This window comes from Callionymus lyra, chromosome 13, assembly GCF_982586985.1.
Source record: "Callionymus lyra chromosome 13, fCalLyr1.hap1.1, whole genome shotgun sequence".
Lineage (NCBI taxonomy): Eukaryota > Metazoa > Chordata > Actinopteri > Syngnathiformes > Callionymidae > Callionymus > Callionymus lyra.
Genome location: NC_141830.1, coordinates 5838427 through 5862893, shown reverse-complemented (window position 1 = coordinate 5862893; position 24467 = coordinate 5838427). Strand labels below are relative to the sequence as shown.

Genomic DNA, 24467 nt, shown 5'->3' with positions numbered 1-24467 from the left:
GCTGTTTGAACGCTATCGCCACCTGCTGGCAGCACGTTTTGCAAGTTTGGAAGAAGACATAAATAAAAAATGAGAATCGAAATATTCGCGAGATATTTAAGCTGGTATCAGCAGCGAAGACGTGTTTATCCTCCTACTGCTGCTGAAAATACACCTGTTAGTATAAATATATATATATATATAATAATAATAATATATATATATATATGACGTAACTTCCGTTTACAACGTCACTAAGATGGAGCTGTTTAGTGTAGATAGTGTCCATCGAACCATACTGTTTTGTGGGCGTTTTAGTGTCAATTTAGTGTGCATGGTGCACTAAATTTCGCATACTAAGAATTGAGACGCACTTACGCACTAAAAATACAAACTTTGAGTACGCGATTTGAGACAGAGCACTACGATCTTCCCCAGGAATAATCATGTATCCAGCCTAGTGTGTTTCAGCAGGACACGTGGGCTCCCCATTGCCAGCTCTTTTGGTTGAAAAAATGATATCCATTGCATTGAGAGACCAGTGCTGTGTCTCAAATCGCATACTAGCGTACTAAAAGTTAGTATTTTTAGTACATTAGTGTGTCTCAATTCTTAGTACGCCAATTTAGTGCGCCATGCACACTAAATTGGCGTACTAACACGCCCACAAAACTAGCATGGTTCGATGGACACTAACCATACTAAACAGCCGCCATTTAAGTGAAGTTTTAAACTGAAGTTACGTCATATATAAATGCATATATATTCATATACTTAAATGTGTATTTTCAGCAGCAGTAGGAGGATAAACACGTCTTCGCTGCTGATACCAGCTTAAATATCTCGCGAATATTTAGATTCTCATATTTTTTCTTTATTTCTTTTTCCAAAGTTGCAATACGTGCTGCCAGCAGGTGGCGATAGTGTTCAAACAGCTGCTTGAAACAACGTTAAATAGAAGTAGAAGAAGAAGCTGTCATGTGATTTCCGGTTAGTGTGTAGCTTCAGGGTTTGATTTGAGACATACTATCTGTGGAGAATTTGCGTACTAGTTAGTATGCATACGAAACTGATGCATACTAACTTCTAGCATACTAAGATTAGTATGCGATTTGAGACACAGCACAGCTGAGCAGATCCATAGTTGACTGGAAGAACTGTCGAGTAACTCTCTGATAAATGAGACAAGTGCAGTCGGAGAGTCTAGAGCAGGAGGGAAAGAAAAAGCTACGCCTTCGTCGAGAGCTAAAGTAGGAAGGAATTTGAATTTTGATATGATGTTCAGGAAGACAAATGCAAAACAAAAGTGAGAAGGATGTCAAAGGTATTTATTCGAAAATGATACATTGAACATCAAACCATTTTGCTATTCAAATAAATGCGTTTTAACACCCAATCTTCTTGGATGAGTTGTGATTCAAAGTATTGCAGGCAGATGTGAAGAAACGGCACTTCCAGGTATGTTAACCATTGTGGCTCAGCATCGCCTCCTGCAGCCGCGTCTAAGAATTCTTCTGTGGAACCTTGATGGTCACCTTTTGAGGAGGGGAGTGGGAAGAATTAAGCCATTGTTAACACTGGTTGCTTATACAATTAATCTGTTTCAAGGGCTGCACAATAGCGTGTTAGTTAGTGCTACCAGGTTTCACAGCAAGAACTCTCCTGTCTGAGGGGTCTCAGATCAGCATAAATGTTCGAGACGTTGTCAAAAACTCACCGTTTTAACTTCTGTATAGTTTTCCAGACCATATTGCCCCAGCTCTCGGCCAATTCCTGAAGCTTTGAATCCTCCGAAGGGAGCCTGGGCCCCAAACACATCGTAGCAGTTTACCCTGCAAAGAGGCAGAGGTTTGCCAAATATTAACTTACAAAAGTTAACCTTCCATGCCTATCAGCATGTCAATACTACCCCTGAGCTCGCACGCACACGATGTGTAAACATAGGAACATTTGTTGGATCCTTAAAACTCTTCACTGGCTTCCAGTTTCTTTCAGGATCAACTTTAAAATTCTGGTTCTTACTTTCAGATCTATTCACGGTCAGACCTTCCATCAGTGATCTGATCCAGACTTACACCCCAGCTCGGGCTCTGAGGTCTGTGGATCAGAATCTAATGATGGTTCCTGAACACGGTTCAGGACCAGAGGAGAGAAATCCTTCCAGACTGTTGCTCCTAAGCTTTGGAACCATCTCTTCCTCTGTGTTTCATGATCTACTGACTCCTTCACAAAACATCTTAAGACTTTCTTATTCGTCCCTGTATTTTCTGGGACTCCTGAGTTGTTTTTTTTAATTGTTTAAGCCCTTGGTGACTCTGGTCTAGAAAAGCACTGTATAAATGTAAATGACTTACACACACCTTACATGGCCAAAGCTTTAGCTATGTCTTGAACATTTCATACCAGACAGTCCCAGCCCGCAGTCCATTGGTGACGTAGTGAACTTTGTCCACATCTTTGGTGAACACAGCGGCAGCGAGACCGTACTGGCTGTTGTTCGCCCTCGCCAGCACCTCGTCCACGGTCTTGAACTTCAAGATCTGCATCACCGGGCCAAAGATCTGCGAGACACAATTATTGTGTTAGCTGTGGAGCCCAAGACTTGCACTTGCAGGGATGCATTGAAAAAGAAAAGAGACTCATCTGCAAACCAAGCCCACTATTCACACTGAAACCACAACTAGGAGAACCTTGTCTGTGTAGAACCTCCTTTTATTATCATGAAACATTTCTTTACAGAGACACTTGGCTTCCTGACAGAGAGCAGGCTTTTTATAGCATCGCTATATGTTAACTTTAAAAGTCTTCTTGGTAATAACTTTTAGTCAATTGATAACAAAATATTGAGAGTTAATAAGTGGAGCTGTGATTAATTATGATTTATCACACATTTAAAACTAGTGTGATTCATGGGCAATGATTTCAGATCGTCATTATTCAAATGTTGTTATTGCAAATTACTTTCTAAAAGTTAAAACAGTGATTTGATATTTTCCTCAGTGGTGGCAAAGTAACTCTTCAAATCACATGTTTTTTAACCTTCCTTCCTTCCTTCCCTCCCTCACTCCCTCCCTCCCTCCCTCCCTCCCTCCTTCCTTCCTTCCTTCCTTCCTTCCTTCCTTCCTTCCTTCCTTCCTTCCTTCGAACTAAAGATCCAAAACTGGAAAACGTGCAAAAGAAATCTACAGAGATTACAGGAGAAACATGTCAACTCTTTCACGGTTTACTTAAGAGCTGCAGCAGATGTTTACTCCTGTGCAAATAACGTTGTGAGGTCATATGCAGGGTCAATGTAGCCATTATCCTCCAATATTCAAGTAGATAAGTCCAACTAAGGGAGAACCGATTCTCCACCCTTAGCTGTGTGTCTATAAGAAAGTCAATCTTGGCTGAACAGTGACAAAGGTCAAGCTCAGAAAACCTAAAAAGTCCAGGCTAAAACATCTCTAGACCTTTTTTTGTCATGCAGCCTTTTTTTCCTACCTCCTCTCTTGCAATGGTCATGTTGTCTTGGACATCTTTGAACACAGTTGGCTGGATGAAGTACCCTTGGTCAGAGGCTGCCTCGCCTCCACACATCAGTTTAGCTCCTTCTCTTTTGCCACTGCTGATGTATCCCAGGATCTTCTCGAACTGGTCCTGATCCACCTGGGAGGAGGAAAGAGCAGCGTGAGTTCCTCGTCACCTCTCGTGAGCTAAGGTGGTTTTTCAACTCGTACCTGAAATATTAAAAAGAAAGCATTTTTCAAAGATCAAAGACAACTTTCTAATCACATTTTTGGACTTTATGATAAAGTCATTTAAAACTGCCATGACATAGTCAACAATAAAACAAGTCTCTTAACTAGGTTTTATTATAAAGGAAAACACATAGAATAAGTATTATTTGTTTAAAGAACAACTATGACCAAAGTTGATCTGTTTCAAAATAAAAACAGTGGCTATCATTTATGAAAAGTGGGTAAATCTAAGGGCAGATTTACTAAAATCTCTGTGCTACTAAAAACCTTCTCTGGATTCATGAAAGAGGCGAAAAACTCAGATCTGGACGTAAAAAAGGTTAGTATGATGATGATGATGATCAATGAATGAGAGAATCTTCCTGCTAATGAGTAATTTGTGACCAATTCATCACCATAGAAGCAGTAGTTGATGATTCTGAACAATACCTAAGGTTAAACACACACGGTTTGACAGGAAATTGGAGCTAATGAACCACATAAGCACACACAACAAACAAAAAAAAATCAGCCAGAAGGAGTGACATCAGTCCAAAATATCACCTGCTGCATTATGAAGACTCTTAGGCTAAAGTTACAAAATATTTAAACAACTATCATTTATATTTCCTATTATTAAACTATATTCCTACATCATTCACCATGTAGAAATAATATAAAGACTATTGAGTTGATTTAAACATATAATTCACAATCATGGCCATAATCTGTATTTGAAACCTGCCTGTCAACTAATTGAATTGAATTAAACGTTAAATATAATCCATTATTATTTTTTTGTATTGTTCAAATCTAAATTTTTAAAGGCATACGTGTATTTTTCTCATACAAGTGCTGAAATATCAATTAAAGTGTACATTTCCAACGACAAGCTTGATGTAAATTAATTCTTGAATTAACAAAATCTACATCGATTTTTTTGTGTAAAAGATCGGAGCTACTAAAATTGGCCGAATGCTCAAATCTCTTAAATTCCCGATGCTCACATTTTACACACAATAGTTTTGCTCACGCTTCATGAATGCAACCAAGTATTTTAAACCAACGCAGACCACTGCGATCACAACATACTTAGACTGCCTTAAACTGCACTTTATTGATCCCTTTGAGACGACACTCTCAGGGAAATTTCAGTACATATACAATACAATATACAATACATTTACCCCTTTGAAATATTCTCTCCTTGTTTATAGTCCTACAAAATAAAAGCTTCCATTTCAAATTTTGTTACCTAGTTGGTGAAAGAAAAAGACGTCTTACCTGCGGTCCTTGCTCGGTCTTAAAGTCAAAGGGGTTTCCCACCACTCGCCTCTTCGCTCGCTCCACGCTTCGTTCGACAAACTCGTCGTATATGTCTGCTTGGACGAAGGTCCGGGAGCCAGCACAGCAACACTGGCCTTGGTTGAAGAACAGAGCGAAGTGCGACTGCTCCACTGCATCTTCCACTGGAAGGAACACAACCTTCAGAAATGAGCTAGAAACATTATAAAATGTTATTTTTAATAAATTAGTCCATAAAGTGCTTAGATTTCCCCAATGTGAGAAGAATTAAAGGTACATTTTATGTATTTATTATAGTCATTACATCAAGTTGGAGTTGCTCAGTCCGGTTAAAAACATAATGTTAATCTTTGAATGTATCGACAAATCAAAGCAGCATTTAGTTGTAAGATAACTTTTTTTGTAATCATTTGCCACAACGTACAGTTGGCGTCGGACAGGATGATGTTGGGACTCTTGCCTCCCAGTTCCAGAGTGACCTTCTTCAGGTTACTGCTGCCAGATGCCTTTTGGATAAGTTGTCCCACCTGCAGGATGGAAGTTTTACTGCAGCAGAAAAGGATTCATGTGCTCGGACACATTCAAACGCATGACGTGTAATCATTGGAAAGTTTCCTAACTTGAAGAAACTTAAGCTGAATAAGTGTAATGAGGTATCTTTTTTAGAATTTGGTCATAACTCAACAGTAATGTTGAATATGTGGAAATGAAAATATCATGAATCTCCATGATTTATATGTTGAAGTAAAACTACAATACACGTTTAAGGTCAGATTTTACAGGTTCTAATGTAAGAGAGAGCCATGCTTCAAACTCTAGAATATAAACTGGGTTTGCTTTTTGCTCCTATATGCCTTTTAAATGAGGTACTAGACATGCTTCTGTCAAAATGTAATTGTTGACACTGATGACCTTGATGACACTCCATCCCCCCCTAGGGCCCTAACCCTGGAATATGGACCTTTTTCGGAACTTCGAACTTTTGAGAGTTATAGTTTGTTGTAAAGAAAAATCTCTTAACATTGTATCGTCGTCACACCATCCATCTTCGACCAGGTCTCTACTGGAAGTGTAGAACCAAGGAGACGTCACATGTTAATAAACAATGAAGGTCACGCCTCTTGTTCCGTCAACATTTCGTGTTTAAAGCATCCTTTAAAAATGACTTTGAATTAGATGTGTTCTTACATTACTCTGTGTGTTTCTTTTTAAAGGCAAATTACCAAACCAAATAAAAGTTGTGGACTTTTGGAAATAGAACGTTCCAATGTTTAAAAAAAGTGTTTAAAACATACTCTCCACCATTTTTTGTCAACTTCTTAAAATATTGTAACAACTTTTTCCAACTTTCTTATTCACACACCTCTTAAAGATTTGGTTCTCACTCAGGGTACAAACAGAGCCTAACAAAAACACAAATCTTGGAATTTAACTATACACCCTAACATCATCTAACATTTGAATCCACTTCATAAGATCAACTGTAACAATTTGATTCTTAAAATATTGTTACAACTTTTTCCAACACACACCTCTTAAAGACCTGATATCACACTCTTGCCATCTAACTATTAAGGTAAGGTAAGGTAAAACTTTATTGATCCCTCAGGAGGTCTCCTTCGGGAAATTGTTTTTTCCAACAGCCAGCAATTTTCCATAAACAATACAAAATAATAAATAAAAATAAAATAAGAAGAAGAACATAAAGAGGAAGAACAAGATGACACAATCTAAGTCTAAAGATAAAGATAAAGAACATAGATCAAAGAAAAATAACAAAGACAAAGGATACAAAGACTAACATAGAACAGAACATCCAGATACTCTCACTCCACTCCTGCCCCCGAACTCAGAATTGTACAATTTAATAGCCCGAGGAATGAATGAGTCCCTGAGTCTATTAGTGTTGCATCATGGGAGGAGCATTCGTGCTTCATCTGCTTCTCTGCTCACTGATGACAGTGTTCAGAGGATGACTGTCATCATCCATGATGGACAGTAGTTTGTTCAATGATCTCCTCTCAGCAACTGTCACCAGTGAGTCCAGCTTCATGCCAACCACAGAGCCAGCTCTCCTGATCAACCTGTCCAACCTGTTGACACTATTCACACGTCTAAAAACATTAGACAAACATGTTCAAACAAGTTCAACTGGAAAACTGAAAAAAAAAATACCAAGGTGTGAATCCAATTATATCTACACAAATGATACAGATCAAGAAATAAGGAGATAATTGCAAGTGTTGAAGTCAAATGATTAGATTTCAGTGCGAGAATAGCAACGATCAAAATGACTATGCTACCCATGATCCTCTTTTTCTTCCAAGTTTACCCAATACAAATCTCAGACAATTTAGAATATGAGATGCACCCTATCCAAATGTATATGGAACAGTAGAAAACCAAGGATTAAATCTCAAACACTACAGCTGCCCAAAGACCAAGAAGGCATGGCTCTTCCAAACTTCAATAATGATTAATATGCTTCGCAACTTAGACCCTTGGTATGTTGGCGCGATAGAAACTTCAGATCCAAGTGGAAACATTTAGAAGGATTTGTGAAAGGAAGAGAAATCCAAAGTTTATTAGGAGACAAGAGAAGGAACAAAAGAACTAGCCAACAAGATGGATACAATAGTCAAATTCGCACTAGAATTATAGTTGAAAAACATAAAAGAATTCAAGATAATATCCCTTAAGGCAATTGTAAATATTTCCGTAGTAAATTTGCTGTGTTCTGTTGGTGTCAGGTGTTGGGAGTCTTTAAGGTGAAAAAAACAAGTGTTATTGAGTCTATATCGACTGTCCAGTGTGGTGTGTTGCAGTCGGTGAGTCCTCACTGACGGCTAGGATTAGACTCTGAATCATAACTTTCACTTCCACTTTCCAAATCCTGCCATTCAGGTCTTGCCAAGAGCTGCGAAGCTTCAAATTGATAGTTGTCTTTATTTCTTCAAAATAAAACTGAATCACCAGTAAGGGTAATATTTTAACATTGACATTCATTTTGAGAAATAAAAAAAATAAAAAAATCATAGTAAGTTTAAAAATTTAAAATACAAAAACGAGTTAAATGACAACAATGACTAAACTGAGAAACTTGACGTGATGATGTTGGGAAAATGATGAACCAAAGTATGTTAAACACATGAAACCACATATAACTTATGACTGAAAGTAGTGCCTTTGTCTGCTTCGAGATAAGAAAATAGCTGTTGACTCTCGGGAATGGTAAGAGGAACACGATACCTGTGACCTTGATAGATAAGAACTTGAAGTAGGAGTGTGTGTGTGTGTGTGTGTGTGTGTGTGTGTGTGTGTGTGTGTGTGTGTGTGTGTGTGTGTGTGTGTGTGTGTGTGTGTGTGTGTGTGTGTGTGTGTGTGTGTGTGTGTGTGTGTGTGTGTGTGTGTGTGTGTGTGTGTGTGTGTTACAGTTACAATCATAGCCATGATAAACATGTTAAATGTTTCCAAAATCGTGTCGAGAAGACCATTAAAAGTGACAGACTTCTTGTCACGTACATCATTTTTTTTTACAGAAACAAGAAGAAAAAATAAAATCTTCTAGTATAAGTTGAGAATGTTTATTGAGAACTTTTCTTAACCTGTTGTTGTGTTTCTCTTTAGTCGTTTTTGTATCTGCCCTTCAGTTACAAGTTCCAGTTTCTTCCTGATGTTACTGATATATAAATGATGTCTGCTCCAATTTTGCGAAAGTTAGCTTTCAATTCTATAACTGTCGTTAAAAATAAGTTCTCTGTAAGAACAGATCACTTTGGTAAAAATGTAACACAAAGTCATTTTTAAGTTGCTCTAAACACGGAACAAGAGGCGTGACCTAAAATTGTATATTAACGTGCGATGTCTATTTATTTTCACTTCCAGTAGAGACCTGGTCGAAGATGGATGTGTTAAGATGATACAATGTTAAGAGATTTTTCTTTACAACAAACTAAGACCTATGAAAGTTCAAAGTTCCGGAAAAAAAAAGGAGGCGGGATCATCCATCACATTTTGACAGTTAGTGGTACCAGGGAGAGGAGGGTTCATCAAGGTCATCAATCAAATTTTGACAGAAGGGTGTGACAGGGGGGAGGGGCCATAGGGGGATCATCAATCAAATATTGACAGTTAGTGATACCAGGGAGAGGAGGGTTCATCAAGGTCATCAATCAAATTTTGACAGAAGGGTGTGACAGGGGGGAGGGGCCATAGGGGGATCATCAATCAAATATTGACAGTTAGTGATACCAGGGAGAGGAGGGTTCATCAAGGTCATCAATCAAATTTTGACAGAAGGGTGTGACAGGGGGGAGGGGCCATAGGGGGATCATCAATCAAATATTGACAGTTAGTGATACCAGGGAGAGGAGGGTTCATCAAGGTCATCAATCAAATTTTGACAGAAGGGTGTGACAGGGGGGAGGGGCCATAGGGGGATCATCAATCAAATATTGACAGTTAGTGATACCAGGGAGAGGAGGGGTGATCAAGGTCATCAAGGTCATCAATCAAATGTTGACAGAAGGGTGTGTAGTTCTTCTCTTTTACAAATAAAAACTATATATTCAATGCGGTGACATTTATTTTCAGTAGAAATAGTGAAACCAATTTTAAAAAGAATAATTCCTCAGGGAAACATTTTGATTTAATAAAGGTAACAACAGGATCAGATTCGTACCTCAGTGGATCCGGTGAAGGCAACCTTGTCAACGTCCATGTGTCCTGAGATGGCAGCACCAGCAGTAGGGCCCATGCCGGTCAGGATGTTCACCACACCTTCAGGGAAACCCACCTTTCAAACATAATGTGAGTCTTTTAATAAGTGTGTATAGTCCACACTTTGTCTCAAATGCCTCCTCAGCAAAAGTACCGTATTTTCCGGACTATAAGTGGCTCCGGAGCACAAGTCGCTCCAGCCATAAAATACATAATAAAGAAGGAAAAAACATATATAAGTCTCTCTGGAGTATAAGTCGCACTTTTTGGGGGAAATTTATGTGATAAAATCCAATACCAAGAACAGACATGTGATCTTGAAAGACAATTTAAAATAAAACTAGAGGCAACAACAGAATAATGTTACGTTACATGAAGTGAGAACCTGGTATGTTAACATAACATATGAAGAGTTATTCAGAGAACTATAGCATAAATAACTAACAAGTTTACCAAACCATCCATGTAACTCCAAATAACTCTTCATCCTCGTGTCACTTTTAAACAACTAACTAACTCCGGAGGTAGAAGATGCTTCCTCTTCTACGTGGAAATGATCAACACAGGCCTAGAGCGCCCTCTGGTGGTTTAGTGTGAAAATAACATGTGAAATGATATAATAATGTGTTAATAATTTCACACATAAGTCGCTCCAGAGTATAAGTCTCACCCCCGGACACACTAGGAAAAAAACTGCCACTTATAGTCCGGAAAATACGGTAGCTGATTTGTGACTGTGCTTCTGATAACATCTAAATTGAGTCAGTCACATGTTTGAGATCATTTGCCCTCCCTGGAAAATGGGTTCACAGAAAAATACTTATTATTCATGGATAAGCAAATATCATCTGCAAAGGCACTAGAAACCGGTTTAGGACCTCTTGGATGAGGCTGGCCACGTAGAGGGCCGTCAGCGGAGTCTGCTCGGCCACTTTCATCACCACAGTGTTGCCGGTTGCCAGGGCCGGGCCAAGTTTCCATGCTTGCATCAGAAGAGGGAAATTCCACTGAAAGAGGAAGAAGAACCTCGTATTATATTCAGCGTTTACTCACAAAGATCGACTTCAACCAGAAATGTGACACAAACATGATAGTTGACATGTGGAAATCAGATAGTCAACATAGAAAAGATGTAACAGGGAAGTGCCAACTCTTCCACGGCTGAAAACATCCGGATGAAAAAGAGTATCCTTATTTTCAAGAGCGCCAAAAAAAAAAAAAAATACTGTATACAAATATGGTCGACTTTCATCTTACTTTTTTTCTTTAGGCCTCAGGGCATCGGTAACTGAAGTAAACTGATTATAGTTTCTTGGCTATTTAAAATATATAACTAGTAAAATAATTGGGTTAACTGGTTTTTAAACTGCAGCATAGTGAAAAGTAAAGTATAGTAAAAGATTTTTATCAGGTCACATTGAGCACACCATTGTTAGCTGGGACAACGGTCTACTCTGAAGAGTTTTTTTTCCCCTCGACACAGTGACCACCAACGTCAAAAACAAACTAACAAAGAAACCCTGAAACGGATCCATTCGCTCAACATAAATTAGTCGTCTCACCGGAATGATCTGTCCACACACCCCGACAGGTTCATGTCTGGTGTAGCAGAAGAAATCTCCGTCGATGGGGATCGTCTTTCCTTCCCACTTGTCAGCCCACCCAGCATAGTACCTGGACACATTGGCACATATTATGAGCATAAACATGTTCAGTTGCCAGCTATTTTCTATGCAACAGGAATAAACACCCACATTATTGTCATGTATCTAGGTCAAGAAAATAAAGTAGCTGATGTCTTTTGATAAAGTCCCTTTGTTTGCTCAGTTAGGAATTTAGTATGATTCATTCATTTTACATTTCAGATACACACCTCTAAAGTGTACTGCTGGAAGCATTATACATGCAAGCCAAGATAAGACTGGAGATCTAAAATCTCTCTTTAATCCCTGTGGTGTAAATAATGACAAATCCAGGATCAAGTTTCAAAGTAACATCTAGCAGTTCATTCCCAATGAACTCTGTATAAAGGTTTCAGGTAGAAATGGAACCTTTGGGACACAAGAGGAGAAGTTTGTTTTGCTTGTCTTTGTTGACACAAGTTTCTAAATGCAGTTTCCTGACTGATAAAATCTCCAGGTTCTGCTTCATTACCATGTTCTCTGCCTTGTCCTTCCAACCTTAATCCTGAGCCTTTAACCCTTTGAGTGCCTCATCCTGAACTGATTTACTTGCAAACAGAACCTGTTGTTGCCATTGTTTTAAACTACAAAATAGACTCTTGATACTTAAAGATAAAATCATTATGGTTCAGGATTTTGTTTCAAATATAGCAAGTGCTTCAGTTTCTGTTTATTCCCTCTGGTAAGTTGAAAAAGACTCAGTTCTTTCTATTTTCTTTACTACTGTAAAGAAGTTGTAAAACTCACAGATTACAGTCAGGGCAGAGTCCTCACCTCATAAGAGACAACGATCAGGACAATCAACCATAAAGAAATGATTTGGCACGAACTGCTTCTCTACACTTAAGCTGGAATATTTGTATGAAAAATGTCGGCTTCCACAGTTCATTTCTCACAGGGTATGCGGTCTCGGAAAAAAAAATGCAGAAAACAACTTACAAGTAAAAAAAAAGAAAAAGGGACAGACAAAACGTAGTTACCTGAGGCATTTAACCACATTGGGTAGATCCACAGTGTAGGCGACGACATAGGGTTTTCCGTTGTCGAGGGTTTCCAGCTCCTGGTAAGACCCACTCAATCATTTAAGGCTGGATGACAAAACTTTTAAGAGCATTTACGTATTTATACTAGAGAGACAAAGATCACACAATCAACTTCTTCATGAGTGTCCACTTCTGGCACCGTTTATCTTTGTTTATTATTGTTGTGGTTTTATTTTCTGTTGCTTAAAGAAACATGCTAAAAATAATAGATTACTGCAGCCCTATGGTTTTCCTACGAGGAGGTGCAGATAATAACAGCTTTTGGCACATTCAAAAATCTCAATTAAATATTGTATTTAACCACATGACATTCTGATTCGATAGGTGGTAAAATATGTGAAAATAACGTTCACTTTACTCCCTCGAACATTTAGGTGACACAAATAAATGCCTAAAGGTATGTATGCAGTATGTATGTAGGTTTACATGTAAAAGGAAAGCATAACATTTTTCAATCAAGTGTACTTACAGCAAGATAGGCTGAATCCCTCTCTATGGCATCGGCCAACTTGCTAAGAAGAAGGCCGCGATGAGATGCATCCATTCGTCTCCATGGTGACCCAAAGCGGAAAGCATCCTGTGCTGCTTTCACTGCCTTATCAACATCGGCCTAAAAATACAAGTTATACTTCATATTTTTCATTTAAAAGGTATTCTCCTCACTTAAAAAATGGGTTGTTTAGGCGTCCGTTTACCTTGTCGGCCTCCGACACATGACAGATGATCTCACCAGTTGTTGGATTGACTGTCGGGAATGTCTTTCCACTGACGGAATCCTGCCACTGGTTGTTGATGAAGAGCTGGAATTGGAAATAAAAAACAAAGATACTGAATATATAAACAGATAAGAAGAAAAACATATGCACTTAAATGTACCTGCTATATGTAACGGAATATTTAACTGAGAAAAAACATTACGTTTTTAACACGCTAAAAAGCACAGGAAGTCTAATTAAATAGAAAATACATCTCACAGCATTGCCAAAATGAATTATTTTCAAATAATTAGGTAAACAGTCAAATGCAGTTTTCATTCAAATACATTTTCATAAGTGAGTTAATCATAAATACCAAGCTATGGCTTAATTTTTTTTTGCATAAACAAAATCTGTTGTGCATTTTCAAAGAAAATACAACCAAGTGTTTACCTTTCCTATTATTTATTAAAAAAAAGAATAATAGCGTGGATCTGTTGCATTGGATGTAAAACATATTAGAATAAACCTGTAGCACGCATCCTCATGAGGTTGAGAGGAGGGTCCGGCCCCATTGTTTAGTCCAAGTTCAACGAAGGAGGGGAAAGACAGGCGAGATATGTCTCAACAGGTCTCAGAGTGAGTCTGGTGCGATCTGGGCAGGTGTTTTACGAGTCCGTATATTTCGCTTTACTCCTCCTCTAGCCTGTAATCAAATCCCGCTTTGTTTAAACAATGAGTCACTTGGAGGTGATGACTTCCGGGATTGATGACGCACGCTGACGAACCATCGATGTCTGACCAATCACTGAAGAGTGAAGATATATCCTCAGATTGATCCACATATATGTACTCATTGAAGGGTTACACTATATATCCTCATTTTATGTACTCAATTGTTAACATTGATAATGTTTTCTTCTTTTAAGAGTTAAAACATATTCTTGTATTTTATCTTTTAACAAACTTGTTATTCCCAAAGAGCAGGTTCAAAGGTTGAAGGCTCTAAGCATCTGTGCCTCAACTTTGTGTGAACCTTGGTGTGCGTCTCTGACATCATTGACAGAGACTTGTGTGACAATAGTTCAAACTGTGAACGATATATATAAGATATATATGTTGGGAGAGAGGATGTAGCCATGTGGGCATCCTCTTCTTGTTGAGATAAGAAACATGTATGATTCTAAAAATGTCAAGACACAGAATGTATGGTCTACAGACCTGGTTTGAGATAACAAGTGTGAAGGAAGACTGAAGATTCTTTGTTTAGATCAGTGTTCAGGTCGAGGCATGAAAACAACATATTTTGTTCATGAAGGAGTAAGATTTTGCAAAACATCCCGTACCCCGAGTTTGTAATTGTATCCTCAACTTACTTCACGTGTTTGAGGAGGGTCTGGAGGTCTTTAAAAGAAGGGACATGCTCAGAGTTTTTCAGCCACTCTCTGGAAGGATCTGGTGAACCAGGATGTCGGACAGAGTCTGGACCGAGCGCTCGAACTTCTGGTATTTCTGAATAATTTGCATTCTTTGTTAACTGTTGTATTTAAGGTCTTGTATGAACTACTTTTGTAATCATTCTTTGTTAACTGTTGTATTTAAGGTCTTGTATGAACTACTTTTGTAATCATTCTTTGTTAACTGTTGTATTTAAGGTCTTGTATGAACTACTTTTGTAATCATTGCAATCATTTGATATAAATTAAGTTTTAATTCTAACTTTTACTCTTCCTTGGATCAAACGAAAGCGCAGAACTCATCAGACAGGAAGGAGGATTGAGTTCACTTTAAGAGTGAGATTGGTTTGGGTAAAGGAGATTTCATCTCCAGAAAATGTTGTGATGTAAATATTAAAATTAAAAGAGAGTTTGGTACAAACACAGACACACACTGATGAGTACAATAAAAGGTCTAAAACCAATTTAAGAGACACTTAAATCAACCCATTAGTTGCTTTTTAAGGAACCCGGTTATGTGACCCATTTGTGTTTTTTTGCTGTTGTGGAATGTTGAAAATGATGATAAACACTTTGATTAAAAATAATGTTTGGTTGTAAGATATTCATAGCTATCAGACCAATTAAATGCAGTTTATGTCAGTCCAGTGCCTCTGAAGCAGAGACATTACACAGTCCCATAATATGAACCATGCAATTGTCTTCATTGCACACATGTACAGTGATTATTATTGAACGAGTGAAGGGAAAATGTATATTTAAAATATAATTAGAACATTTTAAAAGCAATTTAATACCGCACTGAGCTAATGGCAGTTTCCTTGTTGTCAATGATTGGGAGGCCAGGATAGTTCTAGCTTTCATTAAATTTCAATGGCAATAATCAATCCTTTGTAAACATTCATAAAACACTGACTTTCGCATATGCAAAGCTCTGCATCTCGGGCTAAGAGAAAACAGTTTGATACTGACTCCTTTAAGACACATCTTAAGACGTTTTTATTTGTTCAGGCTTTTCCTTGATTTTCTGGAACTCCTGTGTTTGTCTCGGTGTTTTCTTGACCTTTTGATTGTTTAAGCGATTTGTGACCCTGGTCTGGAAAAGCGCTATATATATAAAAATGAGTTACTTACACCAGAAATACTCTCAGCAAGTACATAGTTATTCAAACACGTCAGTTAGGTATGGTGTTCTGTTTATTATTCTGGTGAAAAGCAAATTATTTTGACATAATGAATTTTCGGTGACTGGCTGCAGAACCGTCCAACATAAACACTCCAGGAACATCTTTGTTTAGACGTTCTAAAAACAAGAGTCCTCTCATGACTTCACACTGATGGCACTGACGTCTGTTTAATGTCATCACAATAATGAAATAGTCACAAGTGATTTTAAAAGAATGTTGAAGGGCAACTAATATTTTCATTTGAGTGTCTCTCAAATTGATCTAGGTCATCTATTGAACTCATCAGTATGCGTCCGTTTCCACGAAACTATTTTAATTGAAATATTTACATTAGAAAATGTGCCTAAGCTCCGCCCACTGAAAGCAGTCGTTTTTCTGGAGATTATACCAACAACACACCCACTCTGCTGTTATTGGACATGTGATCGTTTCATATCTCAACAGCATTATATCACACATGCCAACAAACTGCCAGATATAAGATATGCAATGAAGTCAGTTAAGAGAGATATGTTCATACTTGTGCACACTGTAATTAACACCTGAAGGTGTGGCTTGACAATTTAAACCTTACTGGAAAATCTAAACACATCTAACACCTTACTTATGGGCTCGATGATTGCTTCAGTATGAAGTGACCTTTAAGGATGAGTGCACTTGATGTCAGCTGCATAACTACCATGACAAGCCTGACATGCAATTCCCGTTTCATCAGAAGTTATACTGATTGTCATTTGAGTCGACAGGTGTGGGAGATAACATTATTTACCTTCACTATAATCTCTGCTCTAATAATTAACCTGAAGTTAAGTGAAACCTCCTCTGTTCACTGATCTATGTGTGTTAAGCTTTTTCTAGTGCTGTTTTAGTTCAGCTGCAAATCTCTTCGATCATCGTTACATTTTATTTGATCAGATTTAAGTCAATGACGTAATCACTCCCATTTTTCTGTCTGCACGCTTTATAAACCTTTCTTAAACTGTCGTCAACAATTCCCAAATTCTCACACGGTTACAAAACCTACATCAGTTTAACAACATGGAATTCTTAATGATTACTCACCCCCATTAAATATTGCCACAAGGGTCTTAAGATTATCTTGAGTTCAAAGTCTAGGATTTTACACAGGTTAGTGAAGGTGTCATGAGACCGACACTTCAAGACTATTCATGAACCGTTTTTTCTGTAGAAAAAAAACAACAACTTCAAACTTGCTAGAGCCGTAACCTGTTGACATAGAATCAATTTTCGAAGATTTGCTTCACCACCTTATTGTCATCCATGTGTGCAAGTCCCACCCACTTCTCAGCCTGTGGCAGCGTCACATGTCAATCACGCAATGAAAGCAATTAAAATAAGACCTGTTCTTATTTCTTGCATTTCCCCTTATGACGCATATTGTAACTGCGTTGTGTATTGTTACTTCAGTAATGTTTTTTGTCTGTTACCTATATACAGGTACATCTCAAAAAATTAGAATATCATGAAAAAGTTTAATATTTTTTGGTACTCATTTCAGAATGTGAAACCCATATATTATATAGATTCATTGCATAGAGTGAAACATTTCAAACATTTATTCCTTGAAATTTTGATAATTGTGGCTTTTGGATAATGAAAACCCCAAATGCCTCAGAAATTAAGAATATTACATAAGACTAATGAAAAAAAAGCATATTTTAAACAAAAATGTTCTGAAAAGTATGTTAATTTCCATGCACTCAATACTTGGTTGGGCCTCCTTTTGCATGAATTACTGCATCAATGCGTCAGTGGAAGCATCAGCAGGTGACACTGCTCAGGTGTAATGGAAGCCCAGGTTGCTTTGATAGCCGCCTTCAGGTCATTGTTGGTTCTGGTGTCTCTCATCTTCCTCTTGACAGTACCCCACACATTCTCAATGGGCTTCAGATCAGGTGAGTTTGCCAATCAATGCACAGTAACACCTGGTCATTGAACCAGCTTCTGGTACCTTTGGCAGTGTGTGCAGGTGCCAAGTCCTGTCAGAAAAATGAAATCTCCATGAAGCTTGTCAGCAGAAGGAAGCATGAAGTTCTCTAGGATTTCCTGGTGGATGGTTGTGTTGACTGTGCACTCAAGGTAAGGTAAGGTAAGACTTTATTGATCCCTCAGGAGGTCTCCTTCGGGAAATTGTTTTTTTCCAATAGCCAGCAATTTTTCATAAACAATAAAAAAGAATAAATAAAAATAAAATAAGAAGAAGAACATAAAGGGAAAGAACAAGATGACACAATCTAAGTCTAAAGATAAAGATAAAGAACATAGGTCAAAGAAAAACAACAAAGACAAAGGACACAAAGACTAACATGGAACAGAACATCCAGATACTCTCACTCCACTCCTGCCCCCGAACTCAGAATTGTACAATTTAATAGCCCGAGGAATGAATGAGTCCCTGAGTCTATTAGTGTTGCATCATGGGAGGAGCATTCGTGCTTCATCTGTTTCTCTGCTCACTGATGACAGTGTTCAGAGGATGACTGTCATCATCATGATGGACAGTAGTTTGTTCAATGATCTCCTCTCAGCAACTGTCACCAGTGAGTCCAGCTTCAACCACAGAGCCAGCCCTCCTGATCAACCTGTTGACCTCCTCTTGGACACATTTCCACCCCAACACACCACAGCATAGAACACTGGCCACCACAGACTGGTAGAACATGCAGAGGAGCTTCTTGCAGATGTTAAATGATCGAAGCCTCCTCAGAAAGTACAGTCTACTCTGAACCTTCTTGATCATCACCGACTGTGGAAACTTCACACTGGACTTCAAGCAACATGGATTCTGTGCCTCTCCACTCTTCTCCAGACCCTGGGACCTTGGTGAGGATTTGGGGAGCCATGTCATCTGCTCGTATAGTCTTTTCCATTATTCCATTTCATTCCTCTTGCTTGCAGAAGTTGCGCACTGCTTCCGTGATTGTAAGTTCATGTGAGAGCTTTCATCCAATCATATTTGAGCGGTCACTTGTTGCCACAAGAAATCTACCCGAGGCCTTCAGTCGTTTCAGAGGTGGCCCTTGCCCATTGAAATCAACGGCAGCTGAAGGATTGTGTTAACCGATCATATTTGAGTTGGCGACACAACGTCAGCACTTTGGAAGCTACGCTTGTCACAGATTCCACGGCGCTGAACGCGTTGAGCGCGTTGAACACGTGACACGATCACGTCCTCTGATTGGATAGAACTGAGACCATTCAAATGGAGCCAAAACGTTAATTTGGGTTTATTTTGCCGTTTGTTTTTCAACACGCAATGGCTGAAGAGCTTGATCTGGTCACAGATATACTTGCCAAGCCATTTTCAAGAAGGACTTTTCAGGAAAAGCTGGACGTTGTTAAGAAAGTTATGCTAATTCTGAGACTAGTCTTTCACAAGCTTTAAAGGATTTTTCCACCACATTCAGTCGGAGTGATATTTGGATATAATGCACGTATGTTGTGTTCATTTGATGATGATCTAAACGTCTTATTGACCTATAACGGCACACGGTCAGATCCCTGTGATGTATAAAGAACCTTAAAGTAGTTATTGAGAGGTGGATTGATTCAAACGTGCGCCACTCAAGGCTTATGTGTGAAATTCACGGCCAGCCACTGATGTATATTTATGTTCCAGAGGACTTTGACCCCAGTGTTCACAGCGATCAAAGACCAAAAAAAACCCTATAAAATGGGAGATATTCTTCTTCTTCACATTTTTAGTTTTCAAACGTCAGTTTTCAGTTTTGTTCTCATCGTCATAAATATCTGAGATTTTTTGACATACTTTATAGTTAGTTTTGTTGATCATCTATTCCAAAATAACATCTTTATTGAAATGTGATTATGTTGTAATCATGTTCCCTTCTAGTTTACCCAGCGTATATTACTTTATCTCTACCAGTCTGGCAAATTGGTGGGACAAATTATTTCATATCAATGACCTGCTTAAAAACCTGCATTCTAATCATAACATGTTTTTAAATCACTGCACTGCTGGAATTATTTAACTGTGGGCTACTTAAGGCTCCAGGTAAATGATAACGATATGATTATGGTACAAAACGACATGAAATAATACATTTTCATTAAAGTACAGAAACTGGCTGGATAGCTTCCTACACTGTGCATGAAGTGGGCCGGTCTGTCAGTGACTCCTGGGTCCACTTTTTCCCTCCCAGTCCGCCCATGATCCCTGGTTATATAACAATGACTATGCAGTCGACTCAAACGGGGGCGGCTGGGACGCCATCCTCCCACCTATTTGGGTGTTTATTATTTTCTAATCTTTTTTACATTTTATTTATTATTATTTATTATTATTTATTCTAGTTTGAAAATAATCCTCAACAGTGATGAGTCTGAATGTTTGTAGAACTCTTCACACTGCTGAACTATATTTGTAACGATTTACGTTCTGCTAATAATCTTGTTTTTTGTCATCATTCGTCATATCCTGTCAATCTGGGGGGTGTTGGGTGTTCGCTTTGAGAACAGCCCGTCAGTAACATCACGTTTCCGCAGCTCAGACATTCATACAAACTTTCAGTTTCAGTAACATTGTTACGTTTAGCTCACTTGGTAGTGAGCAGTACTTGAACATTAAGGATGTGGGTTTGACCCCCCCTCCTGACAACATTTTTTTGTTGTTTTTTTTAACTTTAATTTATTTTTTTCAGTGTCTTTGTGTGTGGAAATGACTTGGTAGAAAGTATCTCTTATGTCCTGGTGCATAGGAAAGGTTTTTAATAGTTTCATATATACGTGTATATATATATATATATATATATATTTTAATAATTTGGTGCATTCTGATTGACCATGACTTGGAGTTGCACCTTCAGAACGCCTCTATATTTAACCTGTAACCTGTTGACATAGAATACATTTTGAAGTTTTTTTTTAACCACCTAAGTACGCTTGATAGTGTGTCATTTACGCTAGAAGTGAATCAGATAATCCCTGGCATGGGCGGACTGGCGTACAGGGATAAATGAATTGTGATAAGAAGTCCATCGCAACGGCCTTCATCGTTGTGGTTCACTCAGAGGGCTGGGTTCGGCGGCTATTGTTGTAACGAACTGTACCCGTGTTTCACCGTCTGTGCTGATAGCCAATCGAATGTCATCCACATGTGCAAGTCCCACCCACTTCTCAGCCTGTTGCAGTGTCACATGTCAATTAAACGCATTTAAAATAAGACCTGTTCTTATTAACCAGGGCTTTGGGATGTTTTAACTTGAGTCGCACCTTCAGAGAGCGTCTATATTCAAAGGCACTTCAAAGACAGTACAAAATGAACTTTTGGATTGTTGTCAGTTCAGAACAATTTCTTGAAGTTACACAGTAAGTAAGTAAGTAATATTTATTTATATAGCGCTTTTCTAGACCAGGGTCACAAAGCGCTTAAACAATCAAAACAATACTCAAAAAAGTATATACTTTAAAGATCAAGATAATACTGATAACACAACAGGAGTTCAAGAAATTCAAGGAAAAGCCTGAACAAATAAAAAGGTCTTAAGATGTTTCTTAAAGGAGTCAGTAGATCCATCAAGCGCAAAGAGAGAGAAGATCGTTCCAAAGCTTAGGAGCAACAGCCTGAAAAGATTTCTCTCCTCTGGTCCTGAGTCGTGTGCGAGGAACCATCAGTAGATTCTGATCCACAGACCTCAGAGCCCGAGCTGGGGTGTAAGTCTGGATCAGATCACTGATGGAAGGTCTGACCATGAATAGATCTGAAAGTAAGAACCAGAATTTTAAAGTTGATCCTGAAAGAAACTGGAAGCCAGTGAAGAGTTTTAAGGATCGGAGAAATGTGAGTTCTTCTACTAGAGCGGCTCAGAATTCTGGCTGCAGAGTTCAGAAGCAGTTTGTCTTCTTAAGATTCTCGTCACCACAGAATCCGACAGGTGCACCAGGGTCATTGAGAGGTTTGTCACTCTTTGATTTCTTGATATCTATATACTTTAATATTAAAAAAAGAAACATTATGATTATAAGTTAGTGTCCTGAATACACCAAAAGGGGACCGAGGTCAAGTGAGCCGCGATCCAGCCGCAACTTTTAAAAACTTGCGCTTTTGTGCAGGTGTTACGGTAGAGAAACTATCGCTGATATAATCTCAAAAATCCTCTGATATGGTGACATTAAAGTATCTTTTCTCTCAATAGATTCCAGAGACACTTCTGTTCTAGATTTGAAGCAACATTTGATGAGACCAGAGTCTGCAGACGTGTGTGAGACTGTTGGAAGAAAAGCGGTGGAAATATGAAATATTTATTTTCTGCTGATCTGTTATAATATCACGTTTATTATTTTGTTGTCTTGCAAAATGATTAAATGACGGTTGTTTAAATAATTGAAGTACTGACTGATGACGTTATTTTTGCTTAGAAAGCGGTTTGTGCACAATGTATTTTGATATATTTTATTAAAAAAAACTTAATAGTTGACATAGATCTGACTTAACTTTCATGTTCAGCAGGTTTTGAAGTATAAGTGAACAAAGTTTCATGTAATTTTTCCTGTAGATATATTGATTTATTGTCAATTTAGTACAGTTTATTATTGTCACTGTTATTCAAGCACAATATATTTGTATTCTTATAAAAAGAAAACCTTAATATTTGACAAAGATCTGACTTTACTTTCATGTTTAGCAGGTTTTGAAGTATCAATAAACAAAGTTTCATGTATTTTTACAGTAGAAATATTGATTTATTGTCAATTTAGTACAGTGTATTGATGTCAATGTAAATCAAGCACAATATATTTTAATTCTTATTAAAAAAAACTTAATAGTTTACAAAGATCTGACTTTACTTTCATGTTCAGCAGGTTTTGAAGTATTAATAAACAAAGTTTCATGTATTTTCATGTATGGTCACCCTTCGTCCAAGGGTATGACAATAAACAAATCTGAACACCTATGCAAGTAAGTAAGTAAGTAAGTCATTTGTATTTATAAAGCGCTTTTCCAGACCAGGGTCACAAAGCGCTTAAACAATCAAAACAATATTCAATAAAGTATTCCTTGATTTTCTGGAACTCCTGTTGTGTTATCAGTTTTATCTTGACCTTTAAAGTATATACTTTATTGAATATTGTTTTGATTGTTTAAGTGCTTTGTGACCTTGGTCTGGAAAAGTGCTATATGAATACAAATGACTTGCTTACTTAGAAATATATTTAATTCTATATAAATGTTTTTTTATCCTCGCTAAATCAGCAGTTACAGATTTGTTTTTAATTATTATTATTCACCAGCCGCCACTGGACACAAAAGCAGATTTGAATTGATTTGTAATTCAATAGAGAATTCTGACCTGCTCTAGTAGAAGAACTCACATTTCTCCGATCCTTTAAACTCTTCACTGGCTGCCAGTTTCTTTCAGGATCAACTTTAAAATTCTGGTTCTTACTTTCAGATCTATTCATGGTCAGACCTTCCATCAGTGATCTGATCCAGACTTACACCCCAGCTCGGGCTCTGAGGTCTGTGGATCAGAATCTACTGATGGTTTCTGAACACGGCTCAGGACCAGAGGAGAGAAATCTTTTCAGGCTGTTGCTCCTAAGCTTTGGAACGATCTCTGTGTTTGATGATCTACTGACTCCTTCAAGAAACATCTTAAGACGTTTTTATTTGTTCAGGCTTTTCCTTGATTTTCTGGAACTCCTGTTGTGTTATCAGTTTTATCTTGATCTTTAAAGTATATACTTTATTGAGTATTGTTTTAATTGTTTAAGCGCTTTGTGACCCTGGTCTGGACCCTGGTCTTACATCACGCCGGGATATTATTCCAAACAACCATGATTTATTATGAATACTAGGTTCAGGTCCACACTGACTGTGCAAACACAGGAAGTTTTAGGGAGAGATTCCTTGAACCTACCTTGTTGAAGCGGACCTCGGGTCGGGTGTTCGGTGCTGGCACAGCAGCGGCGGCAGAGAAGCGACATGTCGGCAGCAGGTGGAGCCTGGAGAGGCTCCTGGAGAGGCTCCTGGAAAGCACGGTCCGGATCATGGCGTTATACCCTGACAGTGAACCTCGCTCGAGGAGAGACACGTGAGAGTGTGAGGCACTAGTAACCCCTGTGGCTGGAGCTCACCGTGGAGCGCCGCCTACTGTCCTTCGGAATCTGACCTGCAGGGGGCTTCAGACCGGTCCTGGTGCAGATTCTTAAAGCGCCCTCACCTCCTGACCACAACACAACCCCTTATAGACAAGAAGGTAGAGAGAACAAGTTCGAATTTCGAAGGTATATTAAAATTAACTTTCATTCGTCCGAGGTTTGACATAATTTTCACAGAATAAATCGGATTAAACAACGTTGTTATTAACGCCATCTTGTGGTGAATGTATGTAAGTACAAGTCATTTAGTAAGTAAGTAAGTCATTTTTATTTGTATAGCGATTTTCCAGACCAGGGTCACAAAGCGCTTAAACAATCAAAACAATATTCAATAAAGTATATACTTTAAAGGTCAAGATAAAACTGAGAACACAACAGGAGTTCCAGAAAATCAAGGAAAAGCCTGAACAAATAACACTTAAAATGGCTCCCTGTCCTCTGTCTTTCAGAGCGCACCATTGTTAAACATGGCTTGGGATGTAGAAAACTTTAAGGTAAGGTAAAATAAAGTTTAACCTTAAATAGAAACGTCTTAAGAT

General features: G+C 38.2%; 1 protein-coding gene across 1 annotated transcript; it reads right to left on the bottom strand.

The window, feature by feature from the left end:
- Positions 1-1290: 1290 nt before the first annotated feature.
- On the bottom strand, positions 1291-23888 carry LOC148067053 (aldehyde dehydrogenase, mitochondrial-like). The gene is made up of 13 exons (XM_087805105.1): positions 23688-23888; positions 13143-13247; positions 12917-13057; positions 12385-12464; positions 11285-11396; positions 10601-10729; positions 9685-9798; positions 5428-5530; positions 4983-5167; positions 3463-3627; positions 2383-2540; positions 1697-1811; positions 1291-1514 (listed from the first exon to the last, which is right to left on the bottom strand). The coding sequence occupies exons 1-13, from the start codon at positions 23817-23819 to the stop codon at positions 1482-1484; spliced, it is 1572 nt and encodes a 523-aa protein (XP_087661231.1). The 5' UTR covers positions 23820-23888; the 3' UTR covers positions 1291-1481.
- Between the last annotated feature and the right edge of the window lie 579 nt (positions 23889-24467).

Coding starts and splice junctions, on each gene's coding strand:
- LOC148067053 (XM_087805105.1), bottom strand. CDS start 23,819: ATGATCCGGACCGTGCTTTCCAGGAGCCTCTCCAGGAGCCTCTCCAGG. Junction 13,248..23,687: donor CCGAGGTCCGCTTCAACAAG/GTAGGTTCAAGG, acceptor TTCCAATTCCAG/CTCTTCATCAACAACCAGTG. Junction 11,397..12,384: donor AATGTGGTTAAATGCCTCAG/GTAACTACGTTT, acceptor CAATGTGTCCAG/GTACTATGCTGGGTGGGCTG.